At 43.1% G+C, this 24,940-nt stretch overlaps 1 protein-coding gene across 1 annotated transcript in view; it reads left to right on the top strand.

Moving 5' to 3' along the window:
* The window catches only part of CCDC141 (coiled-coil domain containing 141), a 43,937-nt gene extending 20,763 nt beyond the window's left edge, over positions 1–23,174 (top strand). The window contains exons 11-24 of the mRNA XM_032957260.2: positions 2,594–2,785; positions 4,615–4,788; positions 5,453–5,635; positions 5,816–5,941; positions 6,051–6,239; positions 7,299–7,472; positions 9,255–9,410; positions 10,179–10,319; positions 10,881–11,255; positions 11,573–11,756; positions 12,684–12,802; positions 16,720–17,034; positions 17,490–18,322; positions 21,646–23,174. Coding sequence (XP_032813151.2) covers positions 2,594–2,785; positions 4,615–4,788; positions 5,453–5,635; positions 5,816–5,941; positions 6,051–6,239; positions 7,299–7,472; positions 9,255–9,410; positions 10,179–10,319; positions 10,881–11,255; positions 11,573–11,756; positions 12,684–12,802; positions 16,720–17,034; positions 17,490–18,322; positions 21,646–21,871 — 3,387 coding nt within the window. The 3' untranslated portion in view covers positions 21,872–23,174. The remainder of the gene's footprint in view (positions 1–2,593; positions 2,786–4,614; positions 4,789–5,452; positions 5,636–5,815; positions 5,942–6,050; positions 6,240–7,298; positions 7,473–9,254; positions 9,411–10,178; positions 10,320–10,880; positions 11,256–11,572; positions 11,757–12,683; positions 12,803–16,719; positions 17,035–17,489; positions 18,323–21,645) is intronic.
* The last annotated feature ends 1,766 nt before the right edge of the window (positions 23,175–24,940 follow it).

Raw genomic sequence — 24,940 nt, 5'->3', positions numbered from 1 at the left:
ATGAGCACCACACTGCAGACTTGATCGCCCGAGTTCAATTCCCACGCACAGCTGAGAGAAGTGGTGAATATCTGAGCCTGAACTGCACCTCCCCTAGGTAGACTCAGCCTTAATATGAGTACAGGCAGTCCCCGGGTTAGGAAAGGGAAAGGTTCCCAAGAACGATCTGTAACCCGAATTTTCTTTATGTCGGAAACTGAACAATTTCCTCCCCAAAATCAAAGATAAATTCCATTTACCTTAATTCCAGTGAAGCTGGAGCGAGGCGTAAGGCCGCCTCACACCTCCTCCGCGCTGGACTACTTGAGCTCACGTAACTAACGTGACAATATCCGCGTATTATTTGGTTCTTTCGGTAAAGTCACGTAGAATGAGAATAAAAAAATAAAATAACACAATAAATTTCTCACGACGTTTCGGCCGCTTGCGTTGTGGCCGAAACGTCGTGAGAATTTTATTGTGTTATTTTATTATTTTATTCTCATTCTACGTGACTTTACCGAAATAACCAAAGAAGATGAATCCTTGCAGTCACGAAAGCTTTAAATCGAAATATCCGCGTATTTACATTTTTTTTTTAACATGGTTTATGGGGAGCAGGTCCGGATCTCCGTAAGTCAGGGCTTCCGCAACCCGGGGGACGGTCTGTACCTGGTGTGGTGTATACACCTGTACTGGAGAGACAGAGGCGTGGGTGTGGTTTCTGGCCAAGCTGTCTCCTGGCCTGAATAGATGCTCGCAAACAACACTTGCCCCAAACAGTCTGTGTAGGCGATGCATAGGCTGACAATATGTACGCGCAAACAAAGTTGTTGTCTATGCTTAATGTAGCTGTCCCATATATATGTGCCAGCATGCCAATTTCAACAATTAACAATATCAATACTTTCTTGAGCAAGTCATAATGTGCTGCAAAAAGGCATTATTGGTCATATGTTATCACCATAATGCTTCAAATGCTTTTGAACACTTTAGCAAGCCATCATTCCATGGCCAACTCAGACAGTTCTATGTCTTTACTGCTCGTGATGCAACTTGATTGTGTTGCATCAATAAAGTTATTCTGTTGTTTTTTTTGTATTAAAACTAATGTATATTTTAAACAATGCAGTCGTGCAGGCTGGCTTGGGATTTATTTCTCAGCCGTAGTGCTATGATATCCGCCTCCGTGGGCTTTTTACTAACAGGAGAGGATACACTGCTTTCAGCGTTCTGAGTGGGTTATTCGTCTCTTGACAAGACAGCAACAGCACCATGTTGAAGATGTAAATGTACTCGTGTTGCAACTAGAGGTCAGGAACTTCCATTTGATGTGCACGTGATATGTGTAGATCACGTGTGGATGAAGAAGATACAGAGGGATGTACGATCTGACTGAACGAGCGTCTCTCTATTGTAGAAACTGAAAAGAGATATTAGTGTCTACATCATTAGACCTCTTCTTTGGTTCTTTCGGTAAAGTCACGTAGAATGATAATAAAATAATAAATTGATAAAATGTAATAATAGGGTTTTTCCCCTTTTTTTCTGGCAACAAAACTGACACATTTTTTTACAAGGATTCGTGTCTGCATTAACCACAATACCTGCAGTCAAAATGCAAACAAAAAACATACTATGATAATATATGCATTGTCCTTAAAACTGGTTGGTCCACACCAAGGGACGGCTTTCTTTTGATCCTCAACCTAATTGGTGCTCGACCAGATGACGCCAAAAGGCGTCATCGACCCAATTGGTGCTCGACCAGATGACGCCAAAAGGCGAATCTGGTCGAGCACCAATTGGGTCGAGGCTCAAAAGAAAGCCGTCCCTTGGTGTGGACCAACCAGTTTCAAGGACAATGCATATATTATCATAGTATGTTTTTTGTTTGCATTTTGACTGCAGGTATTGTGGTTAATGCAGACATGAATCCTTGTAAAAAGGTTTCAGTTTTGTTGCCAGAAAAAAAGGGGGAAAACCCTATTATGAGATATTAGTGGTTAACATTCTTCTTGGATTCATAACATGTATACCTAGCATGGGGTTGCTTGATTGGATTTTATTACTCCTAGACATTACGGTATAATATTTACCCAGTAAACATGCAGCGTTGAGCCAATATTGGCACGTTGTTGGAACCGTTGGACCAGCGTTGGCCCAACGTTCCATGTTTACTAGTATGCGCATGTAAAACTGCCGCATCTGGTTCAAATCTCCAACTGCTCAGCAGTTCCAGGTTTACACGTTGACACTCTTTTGGTGACCGGGCTTTTGTTAGCGTGGCACCTAAGTTCTGGAACACCCTACCACGTGAAATCAGGCAATCAGAGTCGGTACATATATTCAAGTCTGCTTTGAAAACCTTTAAAGTGGCCTTCCCTCTTTAGTTTAGTCGGTTGCCCTGTTTCCTGCTTTTCATGCATCGCACATTGGGATCCGAGGATGAAATGCGCGTTATAAATTAGAATTATTAATAAAGTCGTTGCTATTAATCCGTGCCAAAAAAGTTAATTCACTTGTAATTACCCGTTGCTGCTACACATGAACTATGTGGCTGCGCGCATAGAGGCACTTGCCGTGGCGCTAATTAAATCTGTGTCTTTGGCAGGATATTGCCGGTGGCTTCGATCAGATCACGGACCTCATCACGCAGCTGCGACAGCTGGAGGCGCCTGATATGGAGGCGCTTGAAGAGAAAGTTGCCCGATTGCGTGAGCGTTGGACCCGCATGTACTGGGACCTACAGGAGCGTACAGAAACCATACAGGCGTATGTGGCCTTTCTAAACTCAGCCAAAGAGGTATGAGAAAGGGTCGTCACCCATACCTACGCAGATTTGCATTTTCTACTCAAGTAAAGTCACAGGAGACTGTGCAGTGACACATTTGCTGATTTTCTTCGTCGTATCTGATGGCACAAATTACAATTTACCGGAGAAATCCTCGTATCTTTTTACCTCGCTGGATCTCATCAAAGAGCATAGACCATCACACGAAATCCAGCCATCCTCGCAGCAGCGGCTTTCGGATAGCCATCGAACAAAGACGGTCACTCCATCGTGTGCCTTCAGATGCGCTTCTGCGGCCGTACGGAACGCATTTCCTTCCGATATGAAGAGTATGGAAACCACTGCAGTTGTGAAACCACGGGAGCTGTGCACTTTTAAATCTAGATGGAAAACTCAATTCTTTAGAACTGCTTTTTGTGTTTAGTTTGTTGTCGTCCCACACCTACGATTTGCACAGTTGGCTACGTACGGTGTGAAATAAGTTCAACATACATACATCCGCGGTGATATATGTCGGGATCAATATAACGGATTGTATTATCTGTGTGGCTATCCGTGAATTGAACTATCCATTGGGGTAGAAAATCGCGGATAACCCCGCGGATAACAGGATTAATTTTCTGCGCAGTGACTGTTATCTGAGTAAAAAAATACGCGAATATTAGCAAGCCGCTTCGCTATGAATTTTTGGTAAAGTCGGGGATAATCGGAATAAATAGTGTGGAGTTGCGGGTAATATAGGGCTGTAGAGAAGAGGAGTTCTCCTCCACTGTACAACACTGTCAAATTGGCTGCGTGTTCTGTACGTTGTGGTTAGAATGAATTGCATTTACAGATGTCTCATATTTGCATATGAATGACGTGCATTTCATTGTAAATGTTGTCTCCATAGACGGTGTATGCGCAATATCGGAGAGAACAACCAAGAAATAATCAAAATAAAATTCAAATAAATTCCCTTAAAACGTGTTTTAATTGAACACGTTTTTTTATCATCTTGGTTCTTTCGGTAAAATCACGTAGAAGGGGAATAATAATAAAAATAAAACATAATAAAATTCAAATTCTCACGACGTTTCGGCCACAACACAAGTAGCCTTCCTCAGGTGAAGAAACAGAACTGTCGGAAAGACAGCGCTCCAATGGAAAGCCTTAAATCGAAACGTTTTTTTTTATGTTTACAATTACTGCATTTTACTCTACAATAGTACTGTACTGTGGTGTTGGAGCTACATCATGGGCAGCAGAGAGCATTGTAACAAAATCCACCGTTGTACTGTAATACCCTCGCAAGTCTATGCTCCCTACCTTCACCTACCTGCACTGACCAGCATTGTAAAATGTGGTCATGCATGGCATTGGCGGGGAGCCTCCTCCAGTAGTAGATTGATCAAAGTGGCTGTACTTGCGTATATCCACAGAGGTAATTGCACATATTTGCCAACGTGATTTCTAACTTTGATCCTTACCCATGTGTCGATTGTTCAATTTTAATGTGCAGTTTTATTTTCCTTGCCCAAGCTTGCATTTATTGCTGAAAAATCGGCAGGAATTTATGTCGTTTTGTAATTTGTAGTTATATATTTTACTGTATATTTATGTTTATATATTTATTTGTGACTTGCTTACGTGTCCTATACTTTGCACTCCTATCAGGTGGTTGCATTGTCTAAATACCAATTCTGAGTAATCACAAACAACAGGATTCCTCGTGTTCATGAAATATCAACAACAACGTGGATGGAAGGTCGCAACCCTGTTCGTAGACGAATGGAGGCCGTGGGACGACAGGCGACGCTTGTGCGTGAATTCACTCTTCGTGACGCTCCCCCCTTTCACAGATTGGCGAACGCTTGAAGTCAATGGAGGATTTCTGCAAGGCCGAGTTGACGAACGTCGGGCACGAGGAGCGGGCGATGTTGGTGGAGCAAGGCAATTCCAAGTGGAGGACGATCCTGAATGCGATGGCGTCCTCACGCGACCTTTACTCTGGCTTCATCACAGCTGTTGCGCTGGTATGGCATTTGCACGATTTCCGCATTTAATCATGGGCGCATTGTGTCTTGATTGATTGATTGGAAAATAATGCGCGGTCAAGTCGGATACTGCCGTGCTGTAACCGTTACAGCACGGTGTAACGGATAGCGCACGCAGTCCAGAGTCTGCCGGTTCGATCTCCCCGCGTGGCAGCAATTGAAACGGTGCAAGTTTATTTCATCCCTCCCTGCCTCTGTCCACACAGAAGTATAAATGGGGTACACGAAGCTTAGTCAATTGGCAAGGTCTGACCAGTGTGGAAGAGTAGACCGAATTTCCCGGCCTACTCTGGGGGTGTGCGAGATTCCCTTTCTGGGGGTGCGAGACATGGTCAGATTTTTTTTTTATATAAAGCAAATCATCGAAACACGAATTAAGCACAGGCACGTTAGTACGACTACTTTGTTTCACCAAAGGGGTGTGAGGCTGTAGTTAAACTGAAGAACCACTGCTCTAGAGGGGCTCTCAAGGGCTTCCCCCATTCGCCAGCAGTTTCAATGCTGGCCATCTTTGAACTACTAGACATCTGTGAACTCCTAGGCATCTGTGAAAAAAAAAGAGCTTTACACCTCATCGGATTTCTCCGGGCATAAATAAATATTCTGATTTTATTCGCATGGTCAATGTGATTTGTTTTTTTAGGTTGCGCCAAGTACACAGATGCCTTTGAAGAACATGGTGACCGTGGTCGAGTCCGCAACGGAGGAGCTAATGAAGAAAAAGTTACGGCTAATTGAGCTGTGGATGTCTTTCCACGTCACACTAGGTTGGGCCAGGTCTGTACACCAGAATTATTTAAAGGAACTTCAAGAGATGATACAGAAGGTAAATGAGTACCTTTGAAGTGGCTGTCTTAATGCATGAAATGTTAATAAAAAAGAATAAGCTGCATGTTTTTGGTGCGCACTTGCTCTGTACTGTCAACAGGTTTCTATTTACATGTTACTTCATGAATAAGTCATACACTAAACCGTTTACAATCGCCCTTTTTTGTGGTCTTTCCAGACAATATCTAAATTGAAGAAAGTGGAAGACCTTTTCGTTCCGCTATCGAGCGTAGACCTCGAGCAAGATCGCCAAGCTGTGGTCCATCTCCTCCTTGCTCTCCGACAGGCCAGGCCAGGTTTTCAGGTACACTCCACGGATATTTATAATTTTTCGAGCAAACACAATCCCGTTGCTGACCGCCCCCCCCCCCCTTTCCCCCCCTAACACATTAATGTTTGCCTGTGGCTTCCAGGGGATAAGTGCGGACGTGGAATATCTGGAGATGGCCTGGAACCTGCTGGCAGCTTGCGGTGTGCATTGTGAAGAAGCAGAAGCGGGCATCTCGGATCTGATGGCATTGCACTGTCGGGTCAGACATCAAATCAATGAAAGTCAGCGTGTTCTGGAGATGGCTGCCAAGTTGCATCAAGTCACTGATGAAGTAAAGGGGCAATGACTCCCAACCTGAAACCCAATGAGAGAGATCGTGAGAGCGTAATGAGATTGAGGATTTATTTATTTTTAATATTACGAATATAAATGAAACGTTGCTATTTTTTTTCATGCTCGTTAATGGATGGGGAATGTTTAACCCACGGAAAAACAATTGATGATAAACAAAGCGAATTCTGCATTTTCACAACTGCGTTTCCGTTTTGCAAACATATAACTTGACATTTTATGGTTATATTGCTATTAGCACTGCACCATTATTTTGCCTACCATAGCATGAAACAGAATGTGATGAAGAAGTGAAGTAGGTGATTTTCAGTAGCATTCATACATTTAATTAATTGAACCCGCTATGTAGGTATAATTGCAATTATAGTTCGATTGTACTAATTCCGTGAAGTTCCAGACTGCTGTATGACAGAAATGTCTATTTGCACTGTTTCGTTAATGTACTTAAAATCGTTATGGCACACTGCAGGCATATTATAGAGAGAGAAAAAAATCACTTGTGGCTAGACATGTTTTCTAATTTGGAGCTTTGTGGCAGTTCCCTGTGGATTTTTCATCGCCTGATCCTGTAGATGGTACAAAACAACATTGCTGTTTTACCTTTGCTATGCAATGCACGCACAGTTAAAGACACTTGGCGAATTAAATTGAGCTGTACGAAATGCACGCTCGTGAATATTGTGATCACCAAGCTTTTTGTTCGCGTGCAATGCGTATACCTATTTATACATTTTAATTTCCAGCACGAGTGCAGTTTGTCCTGAAAAGATAATAATTCATATAACCTCTGCTTGCCCTCTACAGAGGATCTAACCAATTACAGGCTCCCATGCTGTGCTTAGTTTCACATAATTTCTTGGTGATTGGTTCGTTGTTTTCTAAGTGCCATAGCTTATTTGTCACGTTAGGGCATATAAATGTATGCAATCAACAAAAAAGCCAGTCTCTCTGACTCGGCACTAAATGTACACCCTTCACTGTGTAGCTATTGATCCGTCGTGACAGATGTCCCACAACTCCGCTGTGTGTGTTGTCACAGCTGCACAGACTCGACTGGTCCAAGGAGTTGGACCAAAGTTGGAGTTCCGCCTGTCCGTCTCACCACATCACGCATGCACAGACGCTCCTGACGCACTGGCAGGAGAAGCGAACGCGTGTCATGAACCTCTGCGGCCTTGCCCTCTCGCTCATCGCAGACATTGCCACCGCTTCGGTGAGACGGTTGGGCAGACTCAAAAATGCATTGCCCCCACCCCCCACCACCTTTTCCCATTTATTTTTATTCCTCTTCCATTGCCTTCCATTCCCCCATATACAGGGTAGTCCTCTACTTGCGATGGAGACGCGTTACGACCACCACCATCGTAAGTCAAACATATCGTGTAAGTCGAAGATGGCCTTAGCCTACCCAGGAGTCTTAAACAACGGTGATAATTTAGCAAAACAGAGCAATTTACAGTACCGTACTGTAGAAACTATATACTGTATGTGTTTATTAATTACAATACTGTATTGCACAGTAAAATGTAAAGTAAAAAAAAAACCAAGGTAAATTCTTCGCCTACCTATATGAACTGCAATTTAATAGAAAGTTTATTCAGGAAACAATCCTATCTGCTTTAAAAAACTTTGAACATGCGTTGAACGTATGTATCGTATCGTGGCAACCCTAAAATGAAATCGCTAAAGCTACGTATCATACATGCATTGAACGTATCGTAACGTATCATATTCTACTGTACTCACCAAGATTCTGTCCGTCGTCTGCACACTTGAACGATGTTAGGTTGCTGATGCCAATTTTGTCGTATCGCTATCGCCATCGTAAGATCGAAATATCGTAAGTCGGACCATCGTAACTCGGGGACTACCTGTATAAAAATACCCCTTCGTTCCCACTCGCAGGCAGTCCCTACTACGTGAGTGGGGCAGTGAGCCCAAACTCTTCCCTCTTTCCCAGAACCCAGGAGCACCGAGTTCGGACTATCGTCCCCGGAATTCCGTACCCCCCACCCCCTCCCACCCTTTCTTTATAACGGATTGTGCCTTTTACCGGGCTCTTGTCGAATAAATAACAAAACAAAAAAACAATGAAAACAGGATTCGAAAACGCACACACGCTGTGGCAGCAGGGGTTCAATCCTCGTCGTGCGACATGTGGCCTCTGTGATCTGACACGTGGTCTCTGTGATCTGACACGTGGTCTCTGTGATCTGACATGTGGTCTCTGTGATCTGACACGTGGTCTCTGTGATCTGACATGTGGTCTCTGTGATCTGACACGTGGTCTCTGTGATCTGACATGTGGTCTCTGTGATCTGACACGTGGTCTCTGTGATCTGACATGTGGTCTCTGTGATCTGACATGTGGTCTCTGTGATCTGACACGTGGTCTCTGTGATCTGACACGTGGTCTCTGTGATCTGACATGTGGTCTCTGTGATCTGACACGTGGTCTCTGTGATCTCACACGTGGTCTCTGTGATCTGACACGTGGTCTCTGTGATCTGACACGTGGTCTCTGTGATCTGACACGTGGTTGCGTCATTTGAAGTGCTGGCAGGGTCCATTTGCCACGCGTTTTTTTCCCCCTTTGGCTATGTGCCTATAATTACAAATTAATGCTTGTTTGGTGGTATAAAGTAGAGATTTAGTTGACATGAAAAAGCTGCTTCTTACGTTTTTTTGATGAATGATTCATTAATTTCCTACGTACATTTGAATATTACCATAAGGTGCCCAATTGTCAATCCACACGACAATCTTTGATTGTATCTTTGATTGCTGCAAATGTATTCGTACGCTGAAGACAAAGTAAATTTTACCTGCTTTTTGCCGGAATTCTTTCGAACGAAATATCAAATGCACCGTGTAGGAAAACTGCCTACATAAGTGCCGTACAATGTTGCGACTGCATGCCATTGAGTGTGGCCGTGTTGTATACATGTTGTTCGGATGGTAAATAACCAACACCATCCGATGTACTCATTTTCAGTGGACGGTAACATGCGTCGCTCGCCAAGAGAAGCTTTCGTCAGCTGCTGATGTTTTGGCCGAACGTTGCACAGAGTGGAGCAGGAAAGGTCTCGCGGTGGAACGTACATTTCAAATGAACCTCAACCTCTGCGCCACCCGTGAAGAACTGAAGGAGGTGCGAAAGCTCCGGTTGTATGGATGGGGTTTTTGCTTCGTGAATAAATATTTGTAGGAAAAGTTATTTACACAGTCCAGGGAATAGGACTAAAAACGACACGGCCCATTTAATGCGAGGATTGTTGTGTTTACACATAAATGAAATACCTCACGTCGTCGAATAATGAATCAATCATCTTTCAATTGAAAAAGAGTGACAGAGTGACTTTGAGATTTACAAGTCTGTTCGCCTCTTATTGCGTGCATATATGTTGTTTCACGAATATCATTGGGATAAAAATAATGGAAAATTTACTGTACAATGATCCACTTGAGAAAAATGTAGGTTTAGGAAATGTTTCTCTAGCATTGCCCAACAAACATACTTTTCATCATTTAATTAGCCAATTGATAAATGGAATAATGTTAAACAGGTAAAGAGGTAACCACATAAGCTAGTGCATATTTTCTCATCCTATTCCACAGGGCCTCAACTACCCCATCTTGTTATACACTGGGGGGGGGGGGGGGGGGGGGAGCAGCGACATTTGTTTATTCACTGTGCTATGAACTTGGCGACCTGAGATTGATTCCTGACTACAGCTGACATCAGTGGAGAATGGACATCTGAATGGGTCCTGGCCCCAAACCTCACAAACCCAGACTGACCAGAATGTAAATTATGACCAACCACCCCCCATAGAGGCATTTATCTGGCAGTATTTTTAACAAAGGAATGTATATTATTATATAAATAATATTATTGTGCTTATAAATGTGTGTGTAGTTTACAGAATCCTACCGAGATTTGAAGAGGAAATTCAACAACTTGAGGTTTAACTACATGAAAAAGCCTGAGAAATCCCGCAAAGCTAAAGCGGCAATAAATCAGGTTCAACAAGTGGAGATGTACATGGAGAAGCTGCCGGTACATAAGGGTTGGTTAACAATGCTGAGTATAATGCATTCAACATGATAACTTGTGCATCGCACTAAACCTTAGTTTTTTTTACAAAGTATATGCAAAAGTTAACTCTGCGCTATGAACCTAAACAGTCCGAGTTCGAAACCCAGCCAAGGTTGATATCAGTGGCGAGTGATATCTGAACGGGTCATTCGTGCGCATCCCCTTTCACCAACCTGTACTGGCCAGTGTGGTGAAGTATGGTCAAAATCCCCCCATGATAGAAACAACATGGTGAGGCTTTCATCCAGCAGTTGATTGAGAATGGACTGTATCCTATTACTGAACTAATACTTGTACTTGTTTACGTGTATAACTAATATAGAGAAGCATCTGTTTATTAAAAGTCTTGATTCTCATAAAGCTGAATAAGAAACCAAAGAATGATCTCATGCAACTATTTTAATGTTCACCACATCTTTGTTCTTCAGCTTGCACTTTCAAAACTACTTGTATATGAACATTTACTAAAGATAATTTGTTCTTTGTACTAAGCTGTTTCCTTCCCTCCTACCAAAACTTTAGGCATTTAAATTGCGATGGCAGCGTTTCCAAGAAAAACTGACAGATACGCTGAATAATTGGAGCGAGGCCTGTACTATAAAGCCTCAGGGGATTCAAGCGAATGAGCGCGATCTCGCTGGCAATGTAAATGAAGTTGAAGGGCAACGGGGAAACCTGGGAGCACCTGGAGAACTGGTGGGACAGGAGTGCTTGGCACCAGGTGGAGAAGTGGGGGAGTGGAATCACAAGAGCGCTGAGATACTGCTGAACAGGGCGGAGGAGTTGAAAGCAGACACAGTGGAGCTGAACAAGGATGTATCCGAGCTGGAAAGGGTTGTGGAGGAATACAGATGTAATTTGGAGTTAACCATCCAACTTCAGGACGCCATGAAGGATGTGAGCCCGCGGTTCTTTTCATTTAAAAGCTGATGATTTCTTAGGAAACACAAAACCATTTGGTTATTTTATTACGTCACCAAACGCTCTCAGCGTAACCACTGCATTTTCCACAAAAGTTTAGCATGTTTGAATAACTAATTTAGAACACCGTATCGAACTTTGTCCACATTTGTGCAATTGTACCACCGAGTTAAGGACAATGATTGCGCCAGTACTATGCCAGGTATAAGGGTCTTAAGACCTGTGACTTGTTCTGCGGTACAATTGCCAACCATCGAGCATCAAATAATCATATGTTTGTGTTGCTCATTCAGAGTATCTTCTGGTGCGAGGAAACCGTGTCCACCATCGCGCGCGTGAGAACGTTTTCATCCGAGTGCAAGACTCGCGAGGGCATGGTAATGCTAGGCCGCCAATTCGACTTGTTCTTGTGGCCTACGGTTCCTGAGCAGGAGGAGAGGATGCACTTGATTGAAGACCTTGCTCTCCGTGTCTACGGCAAGTGAAGTAAAAAAAAATGAAATGTATAGTTTTGGCCTGCTGTGTGTTTGTGCCATCACTGTCATGGAGGAAATAATATTTGGGAACTCTCAGTGAAGTGCCTCGCCCCATGTTGAAAAATGGCTCGTGGATGGTGATATCACGGAACTACTTCTGAGATCCCATCAAGTGACATTTCTTTCACAACGATGGTGCCACATGTTCCTACTCAACCCTGCTGCACTGATGTTGGTCACGTGGCAGTAAAGCAAAATTGTAGTTTTATTTATTGATTTTCAGGGCTAAATTTGCGAAATTGAGTTAAAAGCCACCGTTTATTTGTATGTTTTTTTTTTAAACAGTCATAAGTAACTGATCTGAGACCGTCAGTTTGATATACTTGATAATCTTGTTTAATAAAAGGTAGACTAGTGGAATGAATCTGGAGTTGTCCACGGCCCCCGCAACCCTCACCTTGACTCTGTCCATCTTTCGTGCCCTTCATTGGCTGCCCATTTCGAGCCGAATTACCTTCAAGATTGCTTGCCTCTGCTACTGCGCCCTGAAATCCGCCTACCCACCGTACCTAAGTTCTCTGTTGACGCCCTTACACTTCAATTAATCGTAGGAACTTTCGCAGTGCGTGGCAGAACCTCCTAGAAACACCCCCAGGACAAGGACTGTAATTGCTTCTCGTCGTTTCTCCGTCGCAGCCCCCCGTCATCTATGTTCAAAAACAACCTATAGGCGCATCTCTTCGGCTCGACATTTAACCAGCGAGTCTCCCTGGAATCGCGCTACGTGATCCGAGGCTGAGCTCGGCTACGCGCCTCAGAATTTGCGTCTTCGGTCCGCAACATTGCGCGCGTTATAAATTGTGTTATTATTACCGACTAACAAACAAAATACCTTCTATATACGCATTTTTCTGCTGATGTTTTGTAGGCCCTGAGGAAAGTAAAAAGTACATCGAAAAAACCAGGACCCAACACGATGAAATAATGACGTCGATCAGAAAAACGAGCAATGAAATAAGAGGACTTGAAGAAAAACTTCTAACGAAGGTGCATTTTACATCGGTCAACATGCTGACCTTACAACTTTAAAACCATGATGATTGCGGAGAATAATAAACCATAATTTATTCTGATATTGTGCTTCACATTTGAACCCCGTGTCGAGGTACTTTATTGAACGACAGCAGATTACAATTGACTAAATTAGAGTGCTACGGTGGAATATATGCTGTTGTCTTCTGAACTGTTTAATTAAATTATTTACCGCGTGTAAGATCAGAACCCACGAGGTCATGTACATCTTTTACTTTGGATACAACTGAGGACTCGGCTGAACGTTAACATATGAACATTTAGTTTTTAAAGTAAAAGTTAAATGTGCGGCCATGTGAGGGCTCTAGAGAGTTCTACTCGGAGGCTTTTGGCCTACTCTTCCACACGAGGCAGACATCTTGGACGAGGTGGAAGTAGCCACACTCTACCCAACCATACACGACCTGTCAAACGACTTTGGTTAGTACTGGATTATTTGTATCATTAGTTAGTATTTTTGCCTCGTATTATTATCTCATTAACTGTAATAATGAAGTCACTTCGACTGTCTGTAATCTTAACAGAATGGCTGGGTTGGTATTGGCAACATTGTCCTTTTATACAGTTATACGTCCAGATAAATGGTGGTGCTCAGCAATTGCGTCAAGTACAATCGATGTTTGCATACATTTCATTCAGTGCCGATTTAACGCGGCACATTTAGACATCGTCATTGTACCGGATTAACTTCATCTCTTAGCCAGCACGTCTGCATGAACAGATTTACAAACGTGCGCAATACACATCCGCACCTCCGATTGGCTACGTACGGTGCAAAAGAAATTTAACATACGTACAGCAATAGTTTGCCAGTCAGACATTAAAGTAACATATAGGCTGCTGTAACCTTGCATGCAGTGGTGGTTGAAGTGATTTAAGGCTTTATACACATGCCACACGGAACGTGCTCAGCATGCAGAAGTGTTCCAAGCGAGCAGTAGTAGGGCATTAGTATGTTCCGGTGTGTGTAAGTAATAGTGGCACCCACTTGTGATAAATTTACAGTAATGTGGAAAAGAGATTACAAAACTTTGGAACAGATAGGCCACAAATTGCACTTCTTAGCAGATTAGTTACAACTTAAGAGTTTTAGAAGTGCTTTAGTCATGCCATTCTTTGCAAAATAATAAGATCCCAGCAGTGGCACAGTGGTTGGCGCACTGTGCTATGAACCCAGTAACCCAGGTTCGATTCCTGGTCACGGCTAACATCAGTGGCAAGTGATATCAGAACCGGTCCACTCCTCCCAACCTTCACTGACCCGCACTAACAAGTGTGGTGAAGTGTTGTCAAACCCACCCCCGAACTGACATCCAATAGTGGATTAAGAAAGGCTGCGATATATTACGTGTAAGTCCATACACAGTATTTTTCAATGCGCCGCTTTCTGGAGATAACTATTTATATATCATCATCAACCATTATCAGTCTGCTGTTTGATTAAAGCCTCCCCACATTGTCGCCATCTCATGGCTCTGCAATGGAACGATCCACCCAGGACCTGCACATTCACTGAATTCACCGCTTCATCTCATCCTGGCTGCCGACGTCTTTGGCGCGTTCCATTCCTTGTCTGCCACTCTCTCACTGTTCTTGACAATTGGCCATCATCCCTCCGAATGGCTGTGTCTTGTCCAAGGGCAATTACTTTTGAAAATAGTTTGAATTACGTTTCAGACTACCTATGTTTCGAACCCAATGTATCCCTCTGCCTCTTACTAAATGTAATTCCAAACACTTATTTCTCCATGCTTTCTCCATGTACTTTTCTGCTTCTGTACCTATTTTTGGTCATGACCGTGTTTCTTTACCATATGTAACAGCCCCGTAGTACACACTGATTTGATAGATATATGCAGAAATTATATATGGAAATAGTGATTTTTTTTTTTTAATAAACCTAGCAACAGCCCATTAAGACTAAATTATTTTGCAGGGGAGACCTCAGTGCAATAATCACAGCATAATGTTCGTTAAGCTGTAGTTGTAAATAGGGTATACATTGATATTTAGCTTTTTGTTTAGATGATTTCTAAACCATTAAAATTTGTGTTCGTATTGTTTGACTAGAGAATGTCATCCATAATATGGGGTTTTTTTGGGTTAGATCGCATGCATATAATTGTGTCGTTAAACCCGTCAGAATCTGGCTATCCGCCTGATGATGCTTATAGTAATTACTGGTGAAATGTCGTACTCGGATTGTAAACGTTGTGGATTTGATCTCCCTACACCGGTGTGCTGTACTAGTAACGAATTGGCATGTTCTGTTTACGTGACAAACCTTACTAACCAGCTGTGTTGGGTGGTGGAGGATTTAACAACACATTGATATTTACGCGATCTAACCCCCAAAAAACCTATATTATGGGTGATATTGGTCGCGAAAGGCTGTGTTAAACTAGAGAATATAATTTTTATTTAAATGACAGGGATAACAACTTTTCAAATGTAATTTATTTGAAGATAAATTTCTGCAATTGAGTGGATACTTAGTATGGAGCATTCATGAATTTCCATGACGATATGGCAATTTGATGAGGATGGGTGGTGCAGTTGTTTCAGGGAAATGCATATTTCGGTTTGAACTTCTCAAGTTACCTAAAAAATATCCTAATCAGGGAAAGCATTTAACCTCATTTTCTGCACGCGATCAAATGACCATAAATGGTTGTATATGGTCAGATTATTTGCCTACATTCTTTAAGTCCTCCATTAATTAAAAGGGCAAAATCTCTTTGTAAACAAATTGCATAACGATATATGAGGTTACATTATGTCATTATTATTTTTGTATCAGATAATAAACTGAGGGATGCCGATGCCATTGTGGAATGGTTAGCCCACTGTGCTTGCCATGCAGAGGTCACTCGTTCAGTCTCGTGGCACGGCAGTTGAAAAATTTGAAAGTTTCTTAACCCTTTCCCATTCTGATGACGTACCTGTATGTCATCAGTTAAAATAAAGTAACTTAAAAACAATATTTTATCGGCATCGAGGCCTCCCACAAGGCCATACGGGAGGGTGTATGGCTCAGTTTGCCGCCTGCTATTCTAGGATATGGCCGTGTCGCTATGGTTCTCAGCGGTTAGTACGCCTCTATAAATAAAATGTATGCTGAACCGCTTTCGCCTCCCGAGATTCAGCGGTCAATGGGACTCATCCTGCAAACTTGTAGACGTCTCGGAACGGGAAAGGGTTAAATACCCCCACCTCAGTCGTCTCAGTGGTATAAATGGGTATACCATGTTAACTCAATAAAAAAACATAAACATTTTTTGTTTTATTTTACCAGGTAAGGCCCACAGAGCTATATATGTTTTTTTCAGAAGTGGCCTGGCCACAAATGGTAGCCCAATGGAAATGGCTTATTTTAGAAATGTATAGCAGCCAAATACTTTAAACACATGTTTCTTAACGTGGAGGGAAAAACTGGAGGACCCGGAGAAAAATCCTCATGACCACTGTGAAAACATGAAAACTCCAAATATACAGGCATCATGGTCGGGATCGAACTCACAACCTCCTGTATACCAGGCGAGTAGTTAACATCTCGCCACTGTGGAGCCCCAATTAATTCCAAAATGTCTGTCCAGCATTTAAAAGTAAGCCAAAATACCCACCTGAGCGGTTTTCCAGAGCTTCTTATAGTGGAAGCCATCCTACCAGAGGTGGCATGAGCAAGTCATTGCAGGGGTGCATCTTTACCCGTTCCAATGACTGAATGGGAGTCTCTGTGAACATTGTTCAGTAAACACTGAATGTTTGTAAATGGGTGATATTGACATTTTAAAATGCAATGAACTCATTTGGTGGTTTCATGAGAATGAGTATGTGTTCACGTTTTGTCTCATTTTGATGTTTTTTTTTAGGGGAAAGAAATAAAGGAACATACGAAGAATCCTGCTTCGGAAGCAAATCCAAGCACTGTGGGACATGTACTCAGGGAGACAGTAGCCGATATAAAAGAAAACAATTCTAAAAAACGTTCCTCTGAAGATGAAACAGCAAGACAAACTGATTTATTTTCAGGCTTGAAAGATCCTTTGGAAATTGCAGCAAATAGAATGTCTGGCCAAGATGAGAAGCAGAGCGTTAAACTGTCTTCTGAGAATGCATCCACTTCATCACTATTGTGTAGTAATTCACAATATGATGGTGAAGACTCTCCCAAGGAGGGAGAGCAGGTATGTTTTACTGATCAAAAATGTTTTTATAACATTATTCCAAAGGTAAACGTATTACATATTCAGAAGGTAAACATTAAATTGTTTATATTACATTGAGTCCTGTCAGAAGTGGTAGCACATTCTGTGCTCTGAACACAGGTCGTCTGTGTTCGATTCCTGGTTATGGCTAACATTCGCGGTGAGTGATATCTGAACTAGTCCTGGTCCTCCCCCGCACCCCCCCTTCACATTTCGCACTGACCAGCAAGGGTGAAGTAAGGGTCAAAATAACCCCCTTTTTACAACTTGGGGAAGCCTTCATCCAGAAGTGGTTTGACAAAGGGCTGTAAAAAATGCACATGTGTTGATTTTTAAAAAAATAAGTGGTGCAAACACGTGTGCATATTGTTATAGGAAATAATGTTTCGTTTCATTTTTTTTTATTAATGATTTTATTAACCATTTTTTTCCAGAAGGAGCATCACCTGAGAAATGGAAAATCGTGCACATCAGCTGTTTACCCAGAGAGTGGACGCTCCAAATTGTTGGACGGTCAAGCGTGTTCGTCTTCGAAAGCAGCGCCTGCCTTGCTTGAATATGGCAGCCCAGAGACTCACACGTCTCGCAGTGAAAAAGCGATCGAGGATGAGCATTGCACACAAGAGTGGCAGAAAAATGACAACGGCATGGCGGGATGGCGTGCACAAATGCACGACGGCAGTGGCATCGAACGGCCCGTGTCGTCATCGCGCATCGTTGACCATTGCGTGTGCGAATATGAGCCAGTTTTCAGCAGAGATTTCGAGCGTGCGTCTCACATCTGTGGTTATGCCCGTTCTCGCTCTGTTGAGAACCACGCTCAAGCTGAGGCTCCTGCACGTGCCGCTGGCCCGTTTGCAATGGGCAACAGCCAAGGCGCGTTAAATCTGGACGTCCGAGCAGAGCCCAGCTCAATTGACTTTGGGAAAGATTCACGCGCGACAAATTTTAAGTGCCCTTACTTTTCTTTCGTTAAACTGGTTACATTCAACAAAATCCCCGTCGGGCCCTGTGGACCGGTGCCGCCCGCAGTGCCTGAAACTTCGCCACGTCCGGCACTTGGCTCCGCCCTAGGACACGACGGCAGCTCTGAGCGGGGCCTTGTCAGAGAGGAGACGCAGCTGGCGCTGACACCTCACTCCTGGTGCCAGCTGGCTGGTCAGCCGTCGCGTTTCACTCAGCCGCTCGCCAGCGCCGAGGTTATTGAGGGATCGCCGGTAACCGTGGAGGTGACTGTTGGAGGCAACCCTGAGCCCACCGTGGTTTGGTGGGTGACACAGGCGCATTGGTACCGTTTGTAAATGTGCTTCTCACAGTCATGTACATTATTGTTGAGGTAGCAGCTGGATATAAGCACATCTCTTGGGAGTTTGACCAGATTGTGATTATATGCGAAGTGTGCTTGTATCAGAAGTTGCCCCCACCAGTGTAATATATGGATGTGTTGTGTATATGAGAAGTGTACCTATATCCAGCTTTTGCTATAATATGATATGACTGTTTTTTACGAAAGCACATGTAAAGTTGTTCTTCTTAAATCAAGAGGATATTACATTTAATAGAGCGTGATTAAACTTCAGAATCAGAATATTGATTTATCCTGGAGAAATCCGATGAGCTATGAAGCTCTTTTTCACATATATCCAGTAGAGGCAGGTCACAGAGTTACAACAACAAACAATAAAAAGGTATTCTCTAGACGTATACAGCCAGTCATTTAACCAGGAAAGCCTCACACGGATTCATTCAGCAGGGTCTCGCATTGGGATTGTTTGGCCAGTTCCATTAAACGAGTGTGTGGCTTAATGTGGGTGGACAACCACGGGAAAAAAAACCCACACGTTCGCGATGAGTAACACTCAACACTGCCATCTAATCACCACTTTTCAACACCTGGCAAAGCCCTGGTGGCACCTGTCCAAGTACAGGGAATCCTCTACTTACGAACGAGTTAGGTTTCAGAGGTCTGTTCGCAAGTCGATTTGTTCGTAAGTCCAACTTTACTCCTATCGATTCCAAAGTCCAAACATGTTGTGCTGTGCGGCATGTACACTAAACACGGGGAATGGCTTTACAAGTTGTATAACGTCGTGTTGATGTAGATGCCACTGGTTCTTCACGTTCTGCAGATGTAGATGCCACCACCGCCATCTATTGTGCGGCGATTAGACTTACGACTCTGGTTCCGAACAGGCAACTGGACAAACTCACAGGTTTGTTCGTATCTCTGAAAGTTCGGAAGTCGAATGTTCATAAGTAGAGGAGTCCCTGTACGAACCAGGTTCCAAAATACTGCTTATCTTCCAAGGTCCAACGTGATTAGATGCATTTTGGATGACTTTGTCAAATGCAAACACAACTATTTTAAAAAGTCTAGATTGAAAACGAATTTATTTAAAACTGATTTATTTGTGTTTAGTTTGTTGTCCTTCCCCCTCACCTCCGATCAGCACGGTTGGCTACGTACAGTCCGAAATAAGTTCATAGTTTTAGATCTTTCGTTTGGTTTTACTGGAAGTTGCTCAACATTGCAACGCACATGCAGTGTTTGTAATTCCACGATGACAGTGGTTAGTTGCTTGAAATTAATAAAACTCATAATAAATGTGCCAAGTTTGTTAATAGCAGAGCAGCCCCACAACACGACTGGTAGACTATCCGAGTAATTCGCATGAGACATTTACTACCTGATATAGTTATTGACACTGTCTTACGAGCTGTGTGCACTCTTATAACGAGTGAATGTATAGCACTTTCGAGTCATATAACCCGAAACACCAGAGTTCATGAATATTGAGTTTATCAAACTTGAAATGTGTTGCAATCCGTTCATCATAAGGCATGATGATGCCTTGGTGCAAATTGATGTATGTAACTGCTTAATTTGGTGGTTAGATTGATGTCCAACTTACCAGGGAGCTGCAAACAATAATGAATCGGGGCGCTGTTAAACACTCGCGTGCAAGACGATTTTTTTTCACTGACTGCGTCGGGTGGTGGAGGGTCTTGATGACACAGATTTGGTCAGGTCAATACAGTACGTGGTCTAACCAACAGCAAAAACACCTATTGTGACTTCTTGTAACCTTGTTCAAGTCAAGAATGTTATCTATTCCACGAGTGCCCTTCACTTTTTTGCCGATAAGACATCGGGAGTGGTGGGGACCGACCACACACGTTTGAAACCATTGGGGTTTGACGGCGCGACAATGGGGGGGGGGGGGGGTGTTTTCACATTCGCGTGGAGAAATCCCACGTCGATCACGGTTTTTTTTTGGCAACCACGGTTTCGAATATCCACGTATAATTATTACGCAGACCGTTTTTTCCTCTCTCCCACAACCACGTTACGCTAAAATACAGTTTCGCGTAGCCACTGTTTTAGATTTCACGCTGCCCATGATTTCAAATCTCTGGCCGTGTTCAAGCATCAAGCGCCGTGGTACCCCCCCCCCACTACACGTACCCTGCGTACAAATACTTGTACCCAGTGCCGTATTATATTATCGTAGAAGCTACGGGCCCCGCACTTTCAAGGGCCCCGCGCTAAACGCTTTCAAGCCATCAATTACGTTTCAGTGATTCTGCACTTGCTCTATTACTATAGTACTATACCGCCTTCAACTTTTATGAACGACTGGGTGTTTAAGGTTAGCGATTTGTCGTATTATCTGGCTGTATAGCAAGTGAAAAAAATACAATTACTTTACTATGCAAGTAAAAAATGTGTTTTAATATTTATGTTTTTCTTTTATTTAGAGCACCTTTGTAACATATGCTACAGGCCCCGCACTAGCTTAATCCGGCACTGCTTGTACCACGTCGTTCAGTTGTTGAAGCTGCAATTAATACCCCGTGAAAGTGTACCGTGATTACTGTACAATACCGCACCACTTCTCGTGGGTTTGTTTTGTATGACCTTAATCAGGGCCCACATAAGCGTCGAGCTGGCGGTGAATGTGAGCGTAGTGTGAAGAGGGCAAGGAGAGGTTTTGTCTTTAAAGAGAAAACGTTCTGGTGAAAAAGTTTCAGCTCCTCATGCCGATAGCCAACCCCAACTCCCTCCCCTAACATCACCATCCTCGTCACTGTCATCCATATCTGGACTTCACTACAGTATCATTATTAAACTATTTTTGTTCACCATTAATACTAAAGATTTATTTTTCATGTTATACAATGCTCTACACGTTTCTCACTTTTACTGAATGCATAGGATGCGTCGTTAGGCTTGGATGATGAGAGTGTATAACCCAACCCCCTGTTTTCAATGAGCCTCTAGTCTTGCCCGTGGGCCTTGAAATGAAGAACACTGTCTTACACCTTTAATAGCGCTGTTTGTTGCTGGCCACTTTGCTTTTTAGGCTCCTTGGGTCAGCAGCTGTAATAATAAAAAATATACACATTCGGCAACAGCTTTTTTTTTTACAATCGAAAATAGCGTGGCAACAGTTGCTAATGTCAAGTGCTTGCGAAGACCGTCCGGAAAAGTCCCCATACAGTCCTTAAAGGCCTCGTTATCTTCTCCCTACTGTGTGTTATAAATGGTCACATTCTCTGTGTTTTATGTTTGTTTGTTCCTCATTGCAGGCTCCGGAATGGACAATTGTTAAATTCCAATGAAAACACAGAGCTCGGGTGTTGTGAAGATCGACACTGCCTGCTAATAGCGAATGCCACGGTCAGCGACGCCGGGGTTTACATCGCGAGGGCCGAGAATGTGGCTGGTGCAGAGGCGACTGCGGTTGTCCTTCAGGTCAACTCAGGTAACGAGTGGAGTGACCTTTGGCGCATTGCGGCGCTCTGCGTCACATGATCAAAGTTGATATACCTTATATTCTTGGTTCTTTCGGTAAAGTCACGTTGAAGGGAAACAATAAAATATATATACGTGACTTTACCGAAAGAACCAAGAATATGAATCACTGCAGTCACGAAAGCTTTAAATCAAAATTTGATATACCGTATCTAGTTATGTTGGGTCACCAATGTTGGGTCACCAAGCAATGGATTTAAGTCGACCAGGATGAATCGTCAAGCTTAATTTTGGACCGAACAAAACAAGTCCATGAATTAAACTGGTGCCGCGTTTGTATTGAAATTCAATTATAAAAACGCATTTAAAAAAATCTTTATTGATCTTTGGTAAAGGATATTAAAGGATATCAACAGTAAATTGGCAGAAATCTCATGTCCATGCAAAGACCTAAGGTGGCTCATGTTTTTGAATATGGTAAGGAAATGCATTTGATTTCATGCATTGAAACCATATTGGTCGAGTACCGTATAGTATTTTCCAATATTGGTCACCAGTAGAGGTGGGATTATTAGTTGATGGTATTAAATAATCGACAAAAACATTTGAAGCGAATTATGTTAGTTGTGGTCGATTACTCGGACACCTTTAAAACTGGTGGCTGCCCCGACATCCTGCATTTGCATGGTGGGAAACCCCCTGAAAGCCACACCTAGCTTGATGAGGCCATACCTGTCAACCCATATGGTTTACCCATATTCTTGTACAGGAAAATTGAGTTTTCAGGTCCATACGGCATACAGCCGTTTCAGTACGGGCAAATGTTTTTTGTTGTCAATTTGTGTTCTCCCTTGTGATGGGACTTTGTAGTCGGAATTGGTCTGTCATAAGGTAGGCACTGATGAGGGGTTGACAGGTACGTGAGGCTGCTGATGCTAATGACACCCCCCCCCCTGCCCATCACCTCCCTTTCCAAAATAAGACGTGGAAACGGAGGTGAGGGCTTTTTCCTCCAACAATGTTTGAGTCATCCCATTAACTGCGCGATCAAAACCAACAATAGAGTAATCGTATCATTAAATCATCTGATAACTCGAATGAATGGTACATTTTCATCCTTTGCAACAAAACTACAGTAGTGTTTGTTTAAAAAAACTGCATCGGTGGATTATGGCCACGTGCCCCGCTACATTCACGCATTCGCAACTTCTTGTCAACGCTCTGTTTGCCACCCAGTGGTGACGACTTTTAGTGCAAGTATTAACCACCAGAATTACGAAAAAACCTCGTGCATAAATGACTTGTGCAAAACCGATACATTCGTTTGTGCGCTATGAATAAAGGAGCCATCGGCGGAAATGTTGCCTTTTTTTTCGTCATCCTTTTAAAGGCCAAGGCGTTATTGACGAATGTGGCCGGAGGTTTATTTTTTGTTACTTGTGCTTCTACACAGTATTTCACTGTCATGCCAATGTAGTAGTAGCAGGCATTGCTGTACAGAATTGCAGCCATTTGCAATAAACTCTGCCACTGCACAACCGAGCCTTGCTAGGGCCCCTAAAAAAATTAAACTTTGGTATAGCTCAGGTGGCTGTAGGTCGTTCTTTCTTCAAAACCCCAAGCCGTGCCACTGACATCACATGCCATGAACGAGTGGAGACCCATGTAGGTTGCCTCAGTATTTGAGTTACACTGACCGACGCTACGTGAAATCAACCCGTCATTAGCCCCGGCCCTGGCCTTGTTTGGCTTATTGGCTTCGAGCCAGATTCGGATGTCTTGTGAGGCCAGCGTAGCCGTGGTTTGGTTCTGGCTTGGCATGACATAAATATCCAGTGGAAAACCACGAGGGGGCCTCTGTGCTGGCTCTGCTCCAATGTGCCAGTGAAGCAAGTGGTCTTTGTTTCCTGCACGATGTAAGTTTCTACAAATCTGCTCACATTGCTTTTAACCTGCCGCTGACATGTGGCTTTGTGCCACGCAACCAAGTTAATTAAATCTTACCGAAAGTACAAATAGTTTAAATGTTTCAATGTATACAGTACAACTCATCAAGCGATGATGTGGAATTTTGCACTTGTTTTTCGCCAAATAGTTTCACTTGCCTTTGTGCATCTTGAAACTGTCTTTCAAGTGTGCTTGACCACTTTCGAGGTACGGAAATTACTGACTAAAATTTAACCGCAAATCGATTTTACTTCTATTTAACATTCTCTTAAAGGTGAGTGCGATCACATGCTGCCACGCTGCATTAACTTGAGTTTGCAACAATGTGCACAGAGCCACGGGTGTACTTGAGTTGGCATCGCCGAGCTGCTATGTTGGCGGTCAGAGCATTAAATTACATGGCTATTGTAGAGAGGGATGTGTGGCTCAGAGGTCGGAGCGCTGATTCGTCACCGTTTGAGGTCCTAAGTTCCGGACAGCTGCACTTCATTAAATAGGGCCCTCAAGTGTAGTCATTTAATGGCCATAGCCTGGTCACCAATAAACTACACAAAAAAGTCATTTCCTCTTTGCTTCTGCAGTTAATTTGAATAAACATCAGCACTGAAAATTAAACGTTTCGGTTTGACTGTCATGCGACAAACATTACTGTGGTGCAGGGAGGGTAGGAATTCATGAATAAACGATGGCTTTGAAGGGAATCTCAAGGATTAGTTTGGTGGTATCTTCCGTGAAATGTGCTCGTACATAGGCAGGTTGTGATGCTTTGCGTCTCCGAATGTTTTTTTCATCTCATGACATGCTGACAGAACAATCAAAATAAAATTGGGGGGGGGGGGGATACTAAACCATGATTTTCATTTCCATGCATAAAGGCAATGAGATCAATGTGTCGTTGCACATTTGTTGGGTGTGTAGCCATCGCAAGGTATGGACAACATATTGGTCACTGCCATTCTATGTTGCCATCTACATCCAAGGCTTGATTTCGTCTGGAGCTGTGTGTCTTCAGAAAATATATCTCATCCCCCCCCCACCACCGCCCCCTCTTCCATCCTGAGTATTGGCGGGGTGGGGGGGTGTTGAGGTTTGTGTGGTCCTACAAAATATTACATTCGAAATTAAGCCCTGTCTACATCCAAATGTCAGATTATTCAGGTGGCTATAAAATACATGCTGTAC

This window comes from Petromyzon marinus, chromosome 19 (genome assembly GCF_048934315.1).
Source record: "Petromyzon marinus isolate PM22_M1 ecotype Great Lakes invasive population chromosome 19, UKy_Petmar_22M1.pri1.0, whole genome shotgun sequence".
Taxonomy (NCBI): domain Eukaryota; kingdom Metazoa; phylum Chordata; class Hyperoartia; order Petromyzontiformes; family Petromyzontidae; genus Petromyzon; species Petromyzon marinus.
This window is presented reverse-complemented; position numbering and strand designations above follow the sequence as displayed.